Raw genomic sequence first — 20,818 nt, forward strand, 5'->3', positions numbered from 1 at the left:
GTCCCAACACCCCGTCCAGCTCGGAACATTCTACTTGGTTTATAAACGACCACAGAGATGGCCATTTCCAAGGCTGCACTGTCGGAGATCTCCAGCAGTGTGGCAGCAAGACTGCTCCTCGGTGCAGGGGCGGCCTCACGGCGGCATGCCCGCTCCCCTCACAGTTCTGAAGCCCTGTTTCCAGCCCAGCCCGAGGTGACGCAGTCACCACACCCCCGTAGGCTGCAGTACTGAGGAGCCTCGTCCCAACGCTAACCCTAGAATACGCGTTCTTAACACGAGCGGCCGCAGGGCCCACGCCACCTCCCGCAGCAGCCCCAGGCGCCGCCCGGTGCCCCGCCCTGCCGCTCCAGAGCCCGGCCCATCGCCTCCCCTCCCGCCACCGCGCCGCGGGGCTCACTCGCAACCGCTGCTCCAGCTGCCGGAGGCGCTGCGCCCACACGGAGCCCGGCTCCAGCCCGCTCCGCGGCCGCATCGTCCTGCCCGCTCCGGCGCCGCGGCACGGCCGGGCCGAGCGAGGCCCCGGGGGGATTTAAACAGGCCAATGCGGGACGCAGCTGGCGTGGCCGCCATGGTGACAGGGCCCGCCTCCTTGCCCGCCCAGCAGCGGGTGCCGGCTGCGGCCTTCCGGCGCTCCGGAGGGGATGGAAGTGTCCCTGCTTCGGCTGGGGCACTTGGGATAAGCGGCCGCGGCCTCTGAGTGGGGTTAAGGTTTAGGGTAGGGAAGGGACAAAAGGGAAGCCTGGCGCTCCCAACGTCTGAGGTACTGAAAGATTTCTCCTCAGAACAGTGGTTCTCGGGGGTTCAAGCCTCGTGTTGAGGGTCACTGGCCGCAGCAGAGGAGGAGTATGGAGCTTAGAGCTCCTATACTGGGTACAGGATTTCTTCCCTGAGCAGTTGGTGATGTGTACTATGGGCTAAGGCTGAAAAGGCCACAAAGAAGATTAAAGGATAGGAACATCTGTTGTTGGGGCTGGGGAAAAGGCAGCTGAGGGGGAATGTGGTGACTGTAAATACCTGGTGGAAGGCTGTGAAAACAAGAGAGCCCAATGACAGTACAAGAGGCAGCAGGTACAAACTGAGATGTGAAACTTCATCTGAACTTTAAATGCTTCCTATTGTGAGAGCAGTCAAAGGCCAGCACAGGTTTCCCAGAGAGGTTGAGTCTCCATGCCTCCATCCTCAGAGATGATCAAACCCCAATTAAACAGAGCTCTGACCTTGGGCTATGTGATACACAGAGGTCCCTTAAACTGCAACTATTTAGTTACCCTGTGCACAAAGCCAGTGCTAATCTTAGGAGATGGACAAAGCCTGCAGGTCCAGCTGCTGTAGGAGCCCTAATTGGCTGCCCTAGGTGTAAGCTATTCATTCAGGCTATGGCAGGGGGTCTCACACTAAGGTGAATGCTATACATGTTAGTAATACTACTTAGTGCTCTACTGTATTGCACTGAAAGATTAACATCTTAAAAGCAGTCACAATACTATTTGGCTATGAAATGTGAACATATACCAGATACAAACATGTCAGCTTCTTGGAAGTGGGAAATAATGCTATTTTTGCACTAGAGTTTGGGGTTGCGTTTTTCATTTGGGTTTTGTTTTTTTTTTTTTTTTTGAAACCAAAGCCAACATCATAATTACGGAGGAATCCAGTTCTGCGTAACAGCAGTCTCAAGTTACTGTCTACTGAACATGGTGAATGCGCTCTCACACAGGCAGTAGAACATCCAAAGGCATGCAGCAGGTGACTTCTCCATGTCTGACACAAAAGGGGTAGCAGTCCTTTAGAGGAACCCAGATGAAGCCCACCTATCACACACCAAACCAAACATTCCTGTGCAGCTCTATCAACTGTCTTGGTGATACTGTAACTTCCTCCCACAAACTGTAGCCTCAGTCTAAAACCAAAAAACCTCAAACTGGCTGGAAGCTCCTCAACAGTTCAACCTTGCAACTAGTTCTGTATCGGAAAAATGAGAACTGACAAATGGATATAGGCTTCAAAAAAGGGAGTTCCAAAGTACTGCGATACTGTGGATGTTAGGAGATGTTGGCACTAAGTAAGGCAGACAGGTTTTTATCAACATCAGCTATTTTGGGAAGAATAAGTTTAGTAGCTTGAGGGGTATGATTCACAATTCTTGACACTGAGCTGTGATTTTTAGATGTAATGCTTATCCTCTAGCAGCAGCAATCAAGTCAGAACAGTTCCAACAGAACTCAGCTTCATCTCAGGAAGATCACTTCTGAAGTGTAATGGTTGATCTCTGCCTGTGGATTTTACCCACTATGAATGATATTAAGAATCTGGTTTCTGTAGGCTGTAATAGAGAAGACTTAATTCACTATCATTCTGACTTTGAACTAGTAACCTAAAACTGAGCAGCCCCAGACTACTCAAGTCATACCTCTGTGCACAGCCGAAGGTTAGGTAGTACTGAAAACTCAGTCATCTCCGTATAAAAAAGCAAAACAACCAATAAAACACGACACACACAAACACACATAATTACAATATGATCTGTCACTCACCATAACAGCATTTTCCTTCTATTTCCAAAGCAAAGGGGAAGTTGCTTGATGTGTGGGGAACAGAAAAAGTCTGTCAGTGAGATCTAGGCAAGAAAAGAATACAAAATCCAGCTATCTGCTGGAAATGCTGCAAGGCTGTGTTCCAAGCGTGCCTGTCTACACTGATTCTCTACTTTGAAGAATCTTGGGTTCCCCTACTTCTACCACCTTGATCCCATCTTCCCCCTGCAAATGCAGAGCCCTGCCTTGGTACAGATCCTTCTGGGGAAGCAGAGGGCCAGATACGTAATGAAAATGCCTCAATCCACTTTTAATTTTAGCATCACTGGTGGATTATAAAGCTTAAGGTAACACTGAGGAAGCATTGTCTTGGAACACTTCTGATGCATTTTTGGTCAAAGACTTACCAGACTGGTCAAGGCAGCTTTAAACTAGATTTGTTGTGGGGGTGGCACTGATCCATCTCAACTCTACCAGTTGGATGCCAGCACCTGTAATGAATGCTCAGAGAGAAGCAGAACAGCTCCAGTGGAGCTCAGCTGAGATGCCTCTGTACAAATGCCTTTAATATGGGGACTAAACAAGAGGAATTAAGAGATGCATGCATGTCTACAAGCACATGATATTGGCATCACAGAAACATGGTGGGGTGGCTCCTGTGACTGGAATATTGGAATGGAAGGTTATAGGCTCTTTAGGAAAGACAGGCTGGGCAGACGGGCAGGGGGTATAGCTATTTATGTCAATGATAGGCTAGAGAGTTTGGAACTCTGCCTGGGGACAGGTGATGGGCTGATGGAGATGCTGTAGGTAAGGGTTAAAGGGAGAATGCGACACTGTACATTACTGTGGGGATCTGTCACAGACCACCAGATCAGCAGGGCTGCTGAGAGCAGCAGACCTGGCTGCATTTGCAAATGTAATTTCATACAGTTATAATAAAAGTCATCATCAATTAAAATATCAAGAGCTGTGCTGTGAAGGATGACAACTCATATCCCTAATGCAAAGCAAACACATCACTGTTCAACTCCCACTAGTTTGCTCCTTTGGCAAACCCGACCTGAACTTTGCAATGTATAGCTCAAAACTTGTTTTCTCACTGAAAATGCATTACCACTGCTGTACAGTGCATAGTTCTTTCCCCCCAGCCCAACCCCTGGACTACTGTAGTCTGGAAATAAATGTTTCTATGGCAGTTCACAGCTGTAACCACCACAGTCTCATCAAATAACTTTATGCTTTTGTACTGGTCTGAGGGACTGACATACAGGAGGAGAATGGATCATTTCCTTTCTCTTCTAGACTACACATTCTGTATTCAAAAGTTATTTTTCTTTAGGCTGTTCTCACAGTCAAAAGCTATCCTCAAAACATGGATGAAAGACTCCCCTCAGCCATGCCTTGAGGTCCTGGCAGTCATTTCATTGAAATACACTGAACAGCACTTCTGGCATTCTGTGGTTCCTTTAGCTCCTTCCCTGCCTTTGCATGAGCATTTCTTACAGTGAAATATAGAATATTCTCATCATTGATTTTGAAAGTTCCAGCGTGTGATCCCACGATTCAAGAGATCAAGGTACTCACCTGGAAAGACATGCAGGTGTGACACCCAGCTCTAGAGGATGTTCAAGCAACAGCAGCAGTCAGCTGGCCTGGTTCCCTCCTGCACCCTCCCCATGCAGAGCTTTAACTGGTGTCTCCCACCAAGAGTCAAATCATCCAGCCTTATCAATCTAACAGTAAAAGAGGAGCACCACCATTTAGCTCAACCTTTGTTCAAAACTACACACTGAATTTGAGCCCACCCCTCCAAACCTCCACATCAGCCGGTTTCCCCCCTCCAGAGATTTGACAAAAGTTATCCTGCGTTTGTGTTCAAAATAAAAGAGCTCAAGTGATTTTTTTAAGCACAGCAATCACACTGGAGACTCCAGTTGCCATACTATTTACTTTTCTAAAAGAAGCTGCATTCCAGGTTCCTCTTTGCTGCTAGAAAATACAACTTTGCACTCGAGGAGGATACAAATACAGCCCAACTCACCCTGCCAAAATTCACTATTTCCTAAGTTGCTGGTTAAGCTGTAAAAATCACGTATTCTTTCAAGTCTCTGCTGCAGATATTGAACATTAGGCCAAGAAATTCTCCTCTCCAATCAAAAAGAATTAGCCTTCTCTGTAGGTTGCTTCTCCATGTAGAATTAATTTGAGGTTTTCATCTATTCATTATAATACACTGACTTTGTTTGCCAATGTATTTTAAAAGGAGAGATAAGGCAAAACATAATAATGAGAGTCCCTCTGGTTTACAATAATGCTGTTATGCAGAATCAAATAACAAACAGTACAAAAAAACATTTAATGCAAAGTTAAATACAATACAAACTTTATTAAAAATAGGTTGCAAGTGAAATACAGTAGAAATGGGAAACTACAGCAGTTTTGATGTTTTTCATAATAATGCACAGACAAATATGAAAAGCACTTTTACACATATTCACACTTGACCCGAATGCCCAATAGCGGCCAAATCCACTCGACTGAAGGTTATAGGTATTTTTTTGCTAAGCCTTTTTCAGATTCTAGCAGCAACAGTAATTCAGCCACAGCATAAGTTTTTTCCTTAAGAAAAATTTGTCACTGTAAGGCTGCTAGTGTTCTCAAGATAAATTGGGAGAGGCTTGCTTTTCCTGATTAACAGACAGAGCAAGCATGCAGATCCTTCATTAACACTTTGAACCAGTTTAATCTTCTACTTCATATTTAACAGGTGAAACGGTAAAAGCACACTTTCAAATATGAAACCTGAAATACGTAAAAAATATTTACACTCCAATTTTCATTAACTTGCATTTATTTATCATACAACTCTTATTAAAAGTGATTTCTTTCCCAAGGCAGTGAAAGTCTACCCCTTTGTATTTGGAAGTGTGCACAATTTCCTAAATATATATTTATAAGAGAACAATATGATACAGGAAAAAAAAAATCATCTAAAGCCAGTAAAGGGCTTTGTCAAATAGAAAATTTGTTTGGAATCACAATATATATTGTCTTAACATCACACAATGAGAAAAACTCTGATGAGGTCCTTATTCCCAACATCATCAGCCACATAAGCACAGCTGAAGAAATGGCGGGAGGAAAAAAAATAACAATTTAAAATTAAATAAGGCTATTACAGTGTGGAAAAATAGCTTGAACTGCCAACAAGATTCTCAGGACAACAGTAATGGAATGACAGTAAAGCCAGCTAGACTAAGGAGCAGCTCGCTAGCACTGCTTCCTCAGCATAAGCAGAGATGGTCCGTTGCCAGCACACCAGCTCTGTTAACGACCCTACAAACACTCCCACTCCCAACCAGCAGTACTGTATTTGATGCTTCACACTTCAGTCTCTGTCTCTAATATGCCAGCTCATTTCTCCATAGAAAAAAATAAAGATATTGCTGAACTGATAATAGCAGACTTAGCAACACTGTTCATGCCTAACTGCCTCATAACTTCTTATCTACCTTCATCAAGAGACATATATATCTGTTCTGCTCACCCAGGAACAGGAATCATTACTCCTTGTCTTTTACACATTCCTAACATTTTGGTCCTAGCTGATGAAGGGCCATTAGCGTAGCCTACTAGCTATTGCTTATGTCATGTTTAATAAATCAACCATCCAAACGTTGTATCTTCATGTTTTAAAAAGTCTTAAGCACTGAAGCACAGTGGGGATGCATCAGCATATAGACTTCTGTAATAACAGATAGGCAATCCCCCTTTTGGACCCCAAAAATACATAGGACTAGAAATATTTTTATTCCAAGGTTCTACCTACAGGATGTGTGTTATTCCAGTACTAAGTAATGGTAAAATGTGTTGATATGCTGATCATTCTATGAACACCATACAGTCAGTCAGACTTGCATATGAAGTCTTATTTAAGGTGGCCCAGACATTGCCTTCTTACCAACCTAAACTACTAATTTCTAGTGCACAGTTTAGTTTAGGCAGTTCAAGCTATTCTCACTCTCTCCGCTCAGCAGCTAAAACAAAAGTGTGTCTGTAGAACACCAGGAAACAGAACTTTGACAAGTGCTACTTGGTCTGGTGCACAAGAACTTAACCCCCAAAACAGAAAGAAAAAAAAAGTTACCTTCACGTGATTCATATCTTTAAAATTTTACAGTGCTTTCATTGTATAAACCACAAGCTCCTGGCAAAGTAATCAGTTTTCTTGCTATTGCAACGTCTCTAAATCTTAATTAACAGTCTTAGATACAGAGGAATCAAAGTCACTCCTTTCAGAAAACATTCATTTTCTGTTCATTAAGTAGTGTGCCCCCCATCTCAATCCCTCAATTCAGAGATCTTCAGTTACATCTGATAAGGTGCTTTATTTTGTGTTCAACTCATTTTCCAGTTCCATTAATTTCCTAGAAGCTTTTACTTTATTGGATACATCCTGACCCTGTGAAAAAAGTCGCTGCCGTTCCCTGAACGTCAAGTTTTCTGGTGCTCCAGGTAAATCTGTATCTTGACTGGAAATGGGAAGAAAAAAAAGTCTTTATGATTCTTATCTACAATACTCCTAAATATAATAATTCTTAGTGACACGTATGGACTGATAGCTTTCTGACTACAGCAGAAGATTCTGTTTAGGGTTTCACAAGGTTTTGCTCCCCACATGTACCTTTAATTCTGACACTGTGTTATCATTTTGATAAATTAAGGGCTCATGACCACCTCTGGCACATACATTAACCTGAATGAATCTGCTCACCAATTTTCAAAGGGCAGGGCAGTGGTAAACTCAAGCTCTATCTATATGAGCGCAGCATTACTGTTACAGCTAAATTAGCAAGCCTTTCTCTTGTGGCATGTGCCTAGGAAAAAGCACTGGAATACAAAGCTTTTAGGTCTCAGCAAAGAAAGCTACCAGTACAGAAGTACACTGCAGCAGCTGCAACACCCCTGTATCTCGTTCTGTACTGGCAAAGCTTATAAGGGCAATCATTGCCTCTTGCACTGATCTCTTATCCCTGTAGCAAACAGATTTTTGCATTATGTTTTACCACAGTGAAGGTCTCAAATCATTCTGAACTAATACTCTATATACGTGATTAACCCTCATATAACAAAGCTTTACTATATCTTTAAATTACTTGATCAGAACTTTCACTTTAGCTCCAAGGTCTCTGCTCTGCAGAGAAGCACTGACTACATGTTAAAATGCAGGAACTGGGCTAATAGCTTCTACAAAATCCTAGCCGAGCCCAGCCACAGCTTCAGTATGCTACACAGTAAAGCTGACATTTCACATATAAGATACAGCCTCTATTATTTACGCTTATCAGCAATTTGGTAAGAATTCCACTAGAGAGGTACTGTTCTGATTTACAAATGCACTTAAACTGGTTGAAGTTGTTCATTTACACTGATCATTCCATTTACTCAGCTGTAGCACTGACATTTGCTGCTGTCATGTAGTACTTCAAATCACCAAAAGACTTGTGGAGAACTCAGTTGTATATTATAGTAACCCAAGGTATTCCAGAGCCAGGTGCAGAACTCCTGAATAGCCCACAGAAATAAAACAACAGCCAAGCCAGGTATGTAAAAGTTAAATGACTCTTGCACGTCACCTTTTAGATCGTTTGTCTCTTGGATCCCGATAGACTTCATGGGCCCCAACAGCTGCTCCTGTAGATCCAGTGTATGAATTTACTCCTTTTGCAAAAGAAAAAGTAAGTTGAAAGACTGCAGTTACAACATGAAAGTTTTATATTTCTTCAAAAAGGTGCAGTGCTTCTTTCAAGAACTAATCTCAAACTAGAATCAGAAATAAATTTAGAGGGCCATCAATATTTAAAATCAGTACTACTAAATTCCATCCCCCTCCCCCGCCCAAACAGCTATAGTTTTGTCACTCCTAATTTTGAGTCAGAACTCATTGTGTATAGCTTATCCAGCACATATTGATTCACAGTCTCCATCTTAAAATGGCTTACTCTGAGAGACATTAGAGGTTGTTCAAGGAGACTGAGAGAAAGAGCAACACACTTAAACATCCTGTAACAAGCTCCACAGGAATAGGTTAGCTGCCACTGCTCTCTTTACGAGGCTGTAAGTAAGCCAGGATTAGGATACACCATCTTTGCAATTCAGCAGAGTCACACTTTTTGTCTCTGTTTAGTCTCATTAAGTAAACCATCACTCAGAAAATGCACCCCCCTCCCTTGAATTTAAATTTCAAGCAAGTTATCTTGCAGCACTGCACCTTTAGTTTAACTTGATCTAACACACGGGTTTTACACATTATATTAATTGTTTCTAAAGGCCACAAGACAAAACATCATCTTTCCAATCAAAAAGGTTATCAATTTAATTGCTATTTAGGACCATATTAGGAAAAGAGTAAAAAGTGTCATCACAATACTCAGATTTGTCAGACAGTTCTAGTCTCAAAATTGTATGTGTTATGTCTTGTGAACCTTCTTTGGTACAAAAGGAAATGTTTGCTTCTTCCACTGGTATATGTAACTTATAAATACTCAGTAAGACATATGAAACACACAAGCAAGTTCAGCTAGTGTGGGGTAAGCTAATTTTTTTCCACCAGAACTTTGCAGCAGACCAAATCATACAAGGTATGCCAGGCACATGAAGGGCTTTTTCATTTCAGAAATGTATCTTACATGCATGTCCCTACTTTGAAATGGCCCACATGCTGTGGTTCACACTTCCACCTGCTTGGCAGTTATGACTTAGGTGTTTATTTTTCTCTGGGTTAGTTGACAGACCAAATGGTCTTAAAGAGACCCAGTGGAAGAAGGTACGAGAGCAAAATTTGCAGAAGCGTGGTTTACTGGAGTTAACGTTGAGAACAGAAGAGAGCCATAAAGGAAAGGAATGTAAGAGAGTCAGCGAGATGGGAGATGGTAAACTGCACAGTGAATTCTGCATTTTGTGCAAACGGCTTTGTACGTTACGCAGGCAGTCTTCTTAGAAGCTTGAGCAATCAGGTGAAGTTAACCTGTTCTCATGGCTATTTTGAAAATTATGAAATAAGAGTATTCAGAATTAGTTGTATGGTTTATGAATTAGGTTATTAAAGGCGAAGCATCATACTACAATATTCCTTAATTGTTACCAAACCCCTAACCAGATCTCTGTAGATTGTCCTGCTGATTGTTTTCCAGGAAAAACAAACACGCGCACACAAAAAGTATCACTGAACATCTCATTTTCCTGAGATTCGTTTTTCCATTAAAGTTAACAAAAAAAAGGACTGGGAAACGCAATTACATATGAGATGGCATTCTGGGTTATGGACGATGGGAGGCAAGAAGAGTTGAGGTGACGACCACTGACTGATAGTTCCAGAGTTAATTTATTATATTTACAGACTTCGATGTGCCAAAACAGGAACAGAAGCAAGGGCCTTTGGGAGCCTATGTGTTGTGATGGAAGGCACAGTTTGATTCTATTATAGTCGGTTTCAAATAAGAATTTCTAGAAAAAGACAGTCCTCTGAATGAACACAAATTCAGTACAGACATGCAGTCCAGAAGTTTAATGTCAGCAGCCCACCGTTTCAGACTATTCTTAAAAGCAAGCTAACAACATAGTCATAGTGTTTAAAGAGAATCTCTTCTGCTTATTTCCTGTCTTTAATCTTATTTTTTAACTCATTAATTCTTTGTGACTTAAGGTGCTCAAAAGCTAGAGCCCTTCTGATACAAAACTGTGATTCGGGTTCACTGGCTGAGGGCTGACATGCATGGGAGGCAGGTATAATGGCAGTATTCCCATTGTAATGACAGCACATCGCAGGTAGCGTGCAGTGTGTCTATTTACAGTCCAGTGACAACACACAGAAAAGCTAAAATCTTCCCTCACCTTCCTTTAAAAGATTTAGAACCTATGACAGAGCCAGACGGGAGTGACAGACGGGCTTGCAAGATCCATAGGGACTACTACATCACAAGATCTCACAGGCAACACCACAGTAAATAAAAAGTTCTTTATCTTTAAACAAGTATCTTGTGCAACTTGGGTGCTGTACTGACCCCAAAGAATGAAAATGCTAAGGATCAACTGCTACCAGTTGGACAGTAATTTTAACAGCTGAACTACTGTTCTTTCAGCAATATTAAAACTACATGGTACTGTGTAGAGCTACTCCGTGCACTGAACGCAGCCCAACTGTAGCAGAAGCTAATTTGCCGTGCAAAGGAAAAGATGCCTTGCTCAGAAACGATGAACTGGAGCCTCAGTTGAAAAGGATGCAGACAGGAAGCTCAGAGTATCATGTACCTGCTTGGCCTCATCCATACCCTAATTCAGATTCATACACTACTGCATCTGGATTAGAAGTGCTTCTCATAGATTGAACCCATTCTGAGGCTCACATGCTCCCTATGATCAGGGCACACACCACACCTCTGATTAACAAAGTGACTCTTCTAAGTTGTTAGGTGGACAAAAAGGTGATGAGGGATATAACATACTGTAGTAGGCTTCCACATTTGGCACTGAGCCTTGAATCCAGTAAACAAGTTAGCCATTTGGCTAGAAGCCAGCATAAACACTTTCTATTGCTACCTCAGGTGACTTTGCTACCCTTTGTGTTTTAGAAGGATGGTTTGATCAGCTGGAGTTCACTGTCAGGCACTTGCTGACTTCCAGCTTAAGTAAAAGGAACAAACTAGGGAAATGTCATTGCCACAATTCCCCTCAAAAGGATATAGAAGCAGAAAAAAAGTTTCAGGGAAGCAGTGGCAGATGCTGCTATTTAAAGACAAATATTGTACTAATAAAGTGCAAATTTGTAAGAGTGAGATCTACACAGACACCTACTCCAAGAATAAAGTCTTTAAGATTCGTCCTGCACAGCAGAGGTTTAAAAAAATTTAGCATGGAACTTTGGACTGAGCTAGCTTTGAATTCATTAATCTAACTAAAGTAGTACTCTGCAGATAAAACACATTGCTCAAGTTACAAGCAGCTAGAGCTCTACTTGAAATTAAACTCCATTATGGTGGCCCACGTGGAGTTGTAAAAGAAACAAGACGAGGAGACAAAGAAATATAGTGTGTGGAAGGGAAGAACTAAGACAAAAAGCACTAAGATGAAATTTAGGGTTTTCTCTCTTTTTTGCAAGACAACTGCACTGTACAAACCAGAAGTACAGGAATGGTGCCTAATACATGAAACTAACTGCATGTTCCTATATGCCTCTTGATGCTTGTATATTTAGGAACTGCACCTACAAAGGTCATTTTTAAAGCCATTTGCACACACCATTGAAAGACAGAACCCTGGTACCAATAATTAAAGCAGAAGATAAGCTCTGTCCATGAACCCATTAGAAAAGGTTTCCTGTGTTCAAGAAAGGTGCACTTCCAGATGCCCTGAGTAAACAGTGGTCAGTCATATAAAACAAATCACTGAAAGATACAGAGTGAAAGCCAAAACCAACAGTACTTTGAATTGGTTGAGTAACAGTTAAAATCACTTCTGATTCATTGTGTGAAAGATGGAATTTTTTGCTTTTGAAGAGTTTGGGTAAAGAACAAGGAAATCTGAGAGCTCAAAATAATTAAAAATTGGAGAATTGATATTTTAAGATCAGGATTTAAGTTAGATCACCACAGTGAAAATAGTGATTAAGTGGGGAGGAAAATAAATCACGAAGTAAGAGATCAATCCACAGCACCAGAGTTGAAAACAGGATAGTTCTGCAGAGACGGTTGATGTCATGGTGTCTACCTTTAGAGCTGCTGGCATGGATGACACTCGGTTTGTTTGGTGGGGGCGGGGGCTGGCTTTTTTTGGCAGTAGTACTGTTGGCATTGACTGGAGATGACTGGAATGAGTTTGAAAGAAAGAGGCCGTCTGAAACTGGGCGAGGCTGGCGGGAGGGCTGCTGTGGCTTAAGGGTGGCAGGAGGAAAGTCACCATAAGATTTTCTTGTGCTGGAGTACTTATCCTGACCTGCTAGATTGGAATCCTCCTCCTCCTCATCATCATCATTGTATGCAACAAACTTGGCAGTATAAATCGTGTCAGGGGAGAGGACCTGTGTTTTGAGGTAAGAGGTGTTTCGCTGAGGTGGGGGAGGAGGAGCGTTAGATGAAGGGGTTGGGGATGGGAGTTCATATTCCCGTGGAAGCGGAGGTCTGTACAGACCAGGCTCATCAGGCTCCAGTAATCGTCGTTCTGCTTCATCGTGTTGCCTGCGCCTTTCAGCCTCTAAGCGACTGTAATACTCCTCTTCCTGTCGCCTCTGCAAGTCCAGAGGAAACAGAAACACAGTGGTCAGAAAGACATTTCAATGTAAGAGCAATTTAAGCACCCCAGCACCAAGCTACAAACACCTTTTTTTGTCTCCTTTCCTGGCAATCAGCAGGGCATCCACACGGACTCATACAAAGAATATTTACTATGAAGACCATGGCAGTTGTCCTGCAACACAGTGTTGCTTTTATTTCCAGATTTACCACTACCTGCAGTAACTAAGGCAACTAACTGCCTGTGCGAACTAAGGGTGATTCTAGCATTTATTGCTCAAAACGTAACCACAGTTAATAAGAGGTAGATTTAATAAAGCTGTAAAGAACCTGTCAGAGAGGAAAAGAACTAAAATTAACTACAGTCTTAAAAAAGAACTTTGTCATTTTGCTGCATGCCTATTCAAAGTAAATTAATCAACAGAGCCTTGGAACAGATGACTCCTAACAAAAGGTTCTCGTGTAAGTACCAGGGAAACTACTTTCATGTAGACATCAAATTACAAAGAACTTTTCTACAGATAAATAACTGTTTTTAAATAAAAAATTACATGAAAAAATTAAAAAGCTATGCTAGTGATACTGGTATGAGCCTATTCACCATTTAAAAGGCCATGAAATATCTTCTATGTATTTTTCCAGTTTGATTTTTTATTGGTTTTGAACTAAATAGCACTTAATTCTGTTCAGCTCTTTAGTCTACACCACATCGTAAATTAATACAAAGGTCTACTCAGGGGCTAGTTTGATAACAAAAATGTTTGGAAACTGTATGTTAAAAGAAACCTTCTGCCTAAGCATGGTGTAACTTCTGCTGGGAGTATGACTGCATTTCAAACCACCATGCTTTCTGCTTTTAATCCATGTGTCTAAAAAAAGAAGTCCACCATATCTACTTATCTGCTCAGCTCTGTGAGTCACTTACCCTAGAAAAATCGTAAGTAAATCTGATCTTATTTCATCTAGGGCAAAGACATGAAACTCATCTCCTTGTACTACTCTCTAAAACCACAGTAGTGGTCAGATGGTACTGAGTTCTCAGCTGGTAGATACATGAGTGTGTCAGTCAAGATCTGACAGTGAGAACCCTTCCAAGCAGGTGATCCAAATGTTATCAGACTGTGTCACTGCTCGAAATTAAGAAAGCCTTGGTTGGTTTTACTGTTGCCCAGTTTTGAACAATTCAGCTTCTCTACAATGTTCTGAAGGAACCTAGAAGCCAGAATCTTTAGGATCTGCTTGACTGCACAGTGACCTAACCGCTGAAATTATTTACTTTCTTTCTAGAAACCAGTTCCTTTCCTCCTATAGTCCAAATGTGAAAGACAATATGGAGTACACATCTTCACTACACCGCGTTTTGCATTTCTCTCTGTACCTGTATCAAACAATTACTGCAGAATTTAAGTGCCATCTCCGAGACACAGCAAACCCCCAACACCACTAACTAAGCTAATATAATAAAGAGGGTAGGCAAGTCATGTTGGGGGCTGAAGGAAACCAGGAGGTAACTGATTTCTGTCATAACTTTCAGAGAAGGCTCTGAAGGAAAGCCCTCACCACTACTAAACACCTTCAACTGGTGAGCCTACAGTACTATTTCTGCATCCTCCAGCCTCCATGAATGGGCTGTTTGTTTAATTACTTTTTGTCTTGTACTGGATAAATCGAAGCCTTGGGCCATGACCCTTATTACTGGGGCTGGTGCATTTAACCCCTGCTGACCCAAGCATTACTGGCTGGGCTAAAGAGGAGAGGCCTATCAGAATCCTTGCAGCACTTGGAAGACCACAACCTTTTCTTCAGCCTCTCTCCTGGTCCGCTCCTCCTCTTGCTGTCGGCGCTCTTCTTCCTGCCTGGCCCTGTCTTCTGCTTCTCGTTTGCGCATTTCTTCCAACTGCTGCTGCCGTCTGCGCTCTTCATCCTGTAACTAACGGAGATGCATCTTCAATTGTTTGGTCGCTCGTGGGTAAAATGGGTCAAAACAAATTCAACCCAAGTATTTCCTTCTAAAAATAATCCTATCTATAGAAAACACTTTACTACAGATAAACCAGTATCATTTCCAGCTGTAAAGAGTACACTTTGTTACGCTGGTTTCTCTAAAATCAGTAAGAAGAGGGTGGGAAGGGAAGAGATGCATAGAACTACATACATAAAACCACAAAACACACAGAGAGACATTTCTGACATTTTTAGCAGTCATACATGAATCCCTAGCAGAATACTGAGGAGACTCGAGTTCCAGACAGCTTCAGCAATCATGGTCTCATAGGTACAGTAAAGTGAAATTAAATACTTGGAACCTACAGCCCACAGCTCAAGTAGCCAATTGGTTTTTCATTCTGCATTAGTATTTAAGCACCGGAAAATCCTGACTCATTAGTCAAAGGGTCAATCCATTTAAAGTAACAGGCTCATTCAACAAGTCTGCAAATAGTCTCAGGAGATAAATAAAATCTCCCATCTGTATCTGCAAACAGATGTGTTTTGGAAAAAGGAGAGCACAAGGCAACAAAATCTTTGACCATCGAGATTGAACAGCTCACATGAACAACTGATGTCCAACAGACAGTACTGTTTTATAAATGCTTATGATAAACACTGCACAGATGAAACTCAGCAACAATCTAAACTTTGCATGATTCTCTAAAGCTAACGGTATCGAAGCCCTTGATGGACAGCAATATTCACTAGCACAATAGTCACAAGCAGAAATTAAATGGACAACATGCTGTCATTTCTTACTGCAGCATATGCTTTAAAGTGACACCACTCCCTGCCCCCCATCTTTTACATCAACTGGTATAAATCAATAAATCATTGGATCTTGTTATAAGCTGCATGCAGCCTAGATACTTCTCTGCCCCTTGATTTTACACTCTGGTTTCATTTACAGAGAAAGGCCCTAAGACAGAAAGCAGTAAGGATATACAAAAAGAAGTTGAGTTTTAATAGACTTTGTGAGGACAACCTTCATGTAGGTATCTCTTCCCCCCAGCTAATCAACAGGAAACGTGTTTTTTTTTCAGAAACATTAGGTTTTCTAATCAATTTTCCAACCAATTATAAAAAATAAAGGTGGTTTTGTTCTGGGTTTTTATTTTTATTAATCTGGTAATAATTTGCCCCCACTGTTCATGCAGTATTTGTGTTATGGGCATCTTATGGCCTGTACAACAGGTAGTTCTGAAAACATTTGCCTTCCGTATCTTCAAGCAGACTCATTGCAGTGAAAACAGGTACCTCTCATTTCAAGTGTTATAACCCACTATTTTGGAGCATGAAAGCTGAAGAACAAAATTCATTCATTCATTTCATTTAGGCACCAATTTGGCAAATGTATACTGGAGGATGCTACCTCTGAGCAAATTCCCCTTATTCAGGGCTGAAACTTTGATCATTCCTAACCAAGCCCAACATAAATATAGTGATAAAGCTCAGCATATGTGGTAAAGCAGTTAACCAATTCCCTGTGTGGATTATGACTTCTTCTTGTCTGAGTTATTAAAAAGACATTATTTTAGCGAAAGAGATAATATTGCTGTCAAAAGGAAAGACAGGCAGTAACTCAAAAGGGTTTATAGAAGAGAAGTAATTTCCTCTCAAAAGAAAACCAAAAACCCAGAACGAGTGAAGGGGAGGGAGGGAACTGCACAGTGAAAAAATACAGGAAAATTCCTGAACTCTGGCCCAATTGCATTAAGAGAAAAACTCTGAACACGGCAGTTCCTGATCCCAGATTACAACACGGATGCCTTTTTGCTTAGTAGCAAATATTCTGTTCAAGTGCACTTAAGAAAATTTTTCAAGCTAAATTAAAGGGGGAGTAAGACTGACTGACTTTATTTTCTTGTGACCTTAACTAACAGATAGATGGGAAAACTGGGCAGGGTGCCCACCCAGGAACTGCTGTCAACATCTGAACCAGAATAATTGCTACACAACTGTATCCAGGTCAGAGGCTATGCTAAACATAACATATACGTATAATTTTTGGCCTTTTTACGAGGTAAGGCAGAAGCAGGAATAGAGCACCTATTAAGAGTGGCATTTCACTTCTTTACCATTAGTAACTAGTTCCTGCTTTGGAGCATTCCCAGAACAAGGCAGGGAGCGGTAGGATGGTGAGGCATGGGAGAGTGCTTTGCAGGCATCTGTGTTTGTAACTGTATTTATCACACTACCCAATTCAAACTTTACCCCAAAATGTCAAGACACTAAGGAAAATTAGCTTCATGTCCCATTTCTAGTAAGAGGGCTATTAGATTCGCAGGTTGAGTATTTTGATTTGATACTTCTCTATCCCAATTAGCTTTTCTCTAGTTTAAAAGTCACATCTCATTTGCTGTACTTCCAGGGTTTCTCCAAAGCAGCACATTTGCATTATACCGGGTAGAAATGACTGATTTGTGACTGAGAGGAGCATTCTTCCAGCTGTGACTGCATGAAACAGCTAAGCACAGAGAACTTATTCTTTCCCCTGCTCTGTCCTAGTTCTACTGCAAACTACCAACAGTTCACTCAGCTGCACAGCTCTGTCCCCCTACCACCACCAACATATGCTTCCAGCACTCCTACCTAGGATGGCAAAAAAGGCCTCTTTTCTTCTGAGCTATTGCTCCTCGTACAGGAGCTGATGCACTGATCCGTATCAGCAATGTTAAGATATTAACAGCACTGGCAGGCATCCAGGAAGGCTCAGATTCCAGACAAAATTCATTTCTCTGAGCACTGCTCTGAACGTTTTAAAAGATGATCCAGAAGAACCTTAAATGTATACCTATTTATTTGTGACAGCTAAGGCTGGGTCAGATCTGCTAGCAGCACAGGGAATTTAAAAAGATATACACTAGCCAAGCTCACAATTCATACAGTAACTATTCATCATCTTTCACCAGCCTCCTAATTAGCACAGCAGCTATCAGCAGTGCTCACTTAAGACATATATATGAAGCACTGACCATCGGGTATTTCTTCTAGAAACAAAGTAGTAACTATTTAGGTATGTGAAGTGGCACAGGATAGATGCGACTATGCTCAGAAAGTCATATGAATAGCATGAAATTAGGAAAAAGAGTTATTTTCTGAGTACAGTGTTCAACATCACCTATTTCAGAATTAATTTCTTTTTTAAAGCTAAATTTATGAACATAATAAATCCTCAACTGATTCAGGCCATGGACCCATCTAGCACAGTATTCTGTCTCTGAACACAGCAAGAAGCTGCACACAAGCCTGGACATTTCTGCTAGTATTTCCCCAGCATGGTACTAGAGATGTCAGCTGGTACAGCCTTGTTAATCCTTTGAGGAGCAGTTTACAGGCATGTCTATGACTTTGTCTAATCCATTTTTAAAGCTGACAGTACTGTCTGCCTTCACAAGCAGAAAGATCCATAAGTTTACAGCCAGCTTAGCAAAGTACTTTATCTGTACAGTCACAGCACAGGGGACCAGGGCTTAAGCAATAGTAGTAATAAGAAAAAATATAGATAGATACCAAGTCTGAGAAATCCATGACTCCTGGCTTGTCCATTAAAGCAGAAAGCTGACATGCTTCACCTGTTTCGCTGCTGTCATCTGCTTAACCCTCATGTACCACACATACAAAACCAACCACTTCAGACCGACTTACTGAATCATATGAGGTATGCATTTTAAAATGGGATTATTTTCTTGTTTAGATAAAGCAGTGCCGAATGTTCAAAACTGGATTTTGAACAGCCAGTGTTCACGGTTCTTTCCAGGAGAACAAGTTAATTATACTGACAGGACTTGTAAGCATTACCTTTCTTTCAAATTGGTACAGTAATTATATAGAAATACTCTTTGAAAGGGATGTATTTCTTCTCTAGAAGACTACAGAACTCTTTTCCCATGCACCCATTTCCAATGAGAGCAGTAAAATACACAACTAGCCAGAGTCATAGCAATTACTGCTCCAATCTGAAAGCCGGTCATGTTTTAGACACAAGAGAATGGTATTAACCAATTGAAACTGAAATTATATGGCAAGTTAATAATTGCACGTTTATGTGACCTACTTGGAGATACTAGTTCAGAAGCAATTTCAGAGTTTACAATCCATTTTTTCCCATCAATGAGAAAATTGTGACACCTGTAAACACCAGTGTTTCAGCATGTGCTCTAACAGTGTGCTCTATTAGGCTCTCAGGACAATTTCACTTCAAATTGGAAAGGAATGGTGTTGCTAGAGCTCTTCTAAAGCCTGCCAGGGTGGGGAAGGGAGGAAATCTTGCCTCACAGCATGTTCATTCGAAGTTGTTAGTAAGATTTTTATAAACGTCATTGCATAAAACATCAAATATAAAGTTTTACATTAGATCACTGCTACAACAAACAGATCAAACCTGCAAGCAGAACACAACATCTAAAAGGAAGGAAACACAGGGAAAGGAGTCACCACATCTGGAAACATTCAAATGCATGCGTACAGTTAACTTACTGCTGATTGTATCACAATGATTTTTGAACACCCAAAAATGCCAAATCATCATCCAAAGCACATAGGGTGATTATTAATAACATCAGGAATTGAAACGGGAAAGAGATATTGAAGAGAAAGAAACAAACATACCAAATCTAGAACAGAGATTGCTGGCACAGCAGTCTGCTGCAGGTAGTAAGAAAGGGGAAAAAAAGAAAGATGCACAGTGAAAATAAAGATAGGTTAGACTTGTGCCATTTTCAAAGCATTTTCTTTTATTTGTTAAGTCAGCTGCTTTAGAATGAGGAACTGAATTGACATCATCCTGAAATACAGAAAGGAGAACAATCAATAATCCAGTTTTTTTATCAGCACTGGTTTGACTCATTCAGCACCTCGGTAACTCTCCAGAGATGTGAGTTACTGCATCTCTAGTAGTACAGACAGTGAAATGTTACCAAATGCAAACATTGCTTCAGTTCAAGACAACTGTTACTTCTTAGTTCCAAAATGTTCCAAAACGCTGGAAGAACTTTAAGCACAAATAGCTATTAAATCCAGCACTTGGGGACAAGACTGATAAAATGTTATGCAACACAACTGGTTTTCTATTAATGACACATGGCTTTTTAAGCCTTGCTACAGTGAAATTTTAAGGACGCTGTTTGATAAATGGCAGTTTTACATGGATTTTTTTATGCCCATAGGTAACTGCCTATGTGCTACAAATTACATGTTAGTGATGCTGGACTTTAACGCAACCTGCTTGCCAAAGATATATTTAGCTTTTCCTTTGTTCAGTTTCCAAGTTTGAGGTATCCATTGTTTTACACAGTAATAAAATTAGCCACAAGAAAAAAGGAAAGCAATGCAGACTGCGGAGAATACAAGAAGAGCAAGTTTAGGAAATCAAGCTGCCAAAACAATCCTGAACTCAAACACGACTCAAGCCCATCGCTATTTCTGAATGTCAAAATAAGCATGTCCATACATTTCCCAAGAATTAAAAACTGCATACCACAGAAGTGAGTCAACTCTTCAAGATAAACCAACAGAAGACACTCAGCATATTAGAGAGCCAGATTGTAAGCCTGTCAAAGCACAGCTACTGGTATGTAACTTTGGTATCCATGCTGTTACTTAGAAATGAAAAGCAGGTTTTCCTGTATTGTTTCTCAGTAACAATAGATTTGAGACAACAGCCACCAGCAGAGTGATAAAAACTTCATCACACTATTCAGTTGTGTTATCTTATTGTGTCTATTATAAGCTTTCACAGTACTGAAGGCAAACTAAGCAAACCTTGCCAGTACTGATTAAACTGAACACCAAGCAAAATACGGGTATGTATGAGCTGGAGCCCTAGACAGGGTGTATTAGTTGTTACAACACCCAAACCACATGTCTCAACCTGATGCTTCCCCTCCAGCGCTGCTGGGGTCACCACTGAGGTGGTGGTAAAGGTAGAGGTAGCAGCTGCCATATCCCCCAGCCTTTACTTGGAGCAGACCAGCAAGTGGAATCTCGGTTCACTGGGAACAG

General features: G+C 41.2%; 2 protein-coding genes across 23 annotated transcripts in view; both read right to left on the reverse strand.

The window, feature by feature from the left end:
- KIF25 (kinesin family member 25) overlaps positions 1-561 on the reverse strand; it is a 39,531-nt gene extending 38,970 nt beyond the window's left edge. Inside the window, exon 1 of one of the 3 annotated variants that reach the window (XM_065680386.1) lies at positions 401-556. In XM_065680386.1, the coding sequence (XP_065536458.1) occupies positions 401-475 (75 nt within the window). In that variant the 5' untranslated portion in view covers positions 476-556. Of the gene's footprint in view, positions 1-400 lie in introns of all 3 variants that reach the window. The other 2 variants (XM_065680394.1, XM_065680397.1) reach the window with 2 other exon arrangements.
- A 4,345-nt stretch (positions 562-4,906) lies between these two features.
- AFDN (afadin, adherens junction formation factor) overlaps positions 4,907-20,818 on the reverse strand; it is a 116,572-nt gene continuing 100,660 nt past the window's right edge. For 6 of the 20 annotated variants that reach the window (XM_065680413.1, XM_065680409.1, XM_065680408.1 and 3 more), the window contains 4 exons: positions 14,622-14,756; positions 12,531-12,822; positions 8,177-8,261; positions 4,907-7,072 (listed from right to left, as the gene is read on the reverse strand). In XM_065680413.1, the coding sequence (XP_065536485.1) occupies positions 6,928-7,072; positions 8,177-8,261; positions 12,531-12,822; positions 14,622-14,756 (657 nt within the window). In that variant the 3' untranslated portion in view covers positions 4,907-6,927. Of the gene's footprint in view, positions 7,073-8,176; positions 8,262-12,305; positions 12,823-14,621; positions 14,757-20,818 lie in introns of those variants that run through there. The other 14 variants (XM_065680399.1, XM_065680398.1, XM_065680406.1 and 11 more) reach the window with 6 other exon arrangements.

This window comes from Lathamus discolor, chromosome 5 (assembly GCF_037157495.1).
Source record: "Lathamus discolor isolate bLatDis1 chromosome 5, bLatDis1.hap1, whole genome shotgun sequence".
Taxonomy (NCBI): Eukaryota; Metazoa; Chordata; class Aves; order Psittaciformes; family Psittacidae; genus Lathamus; species Lathamus discolor.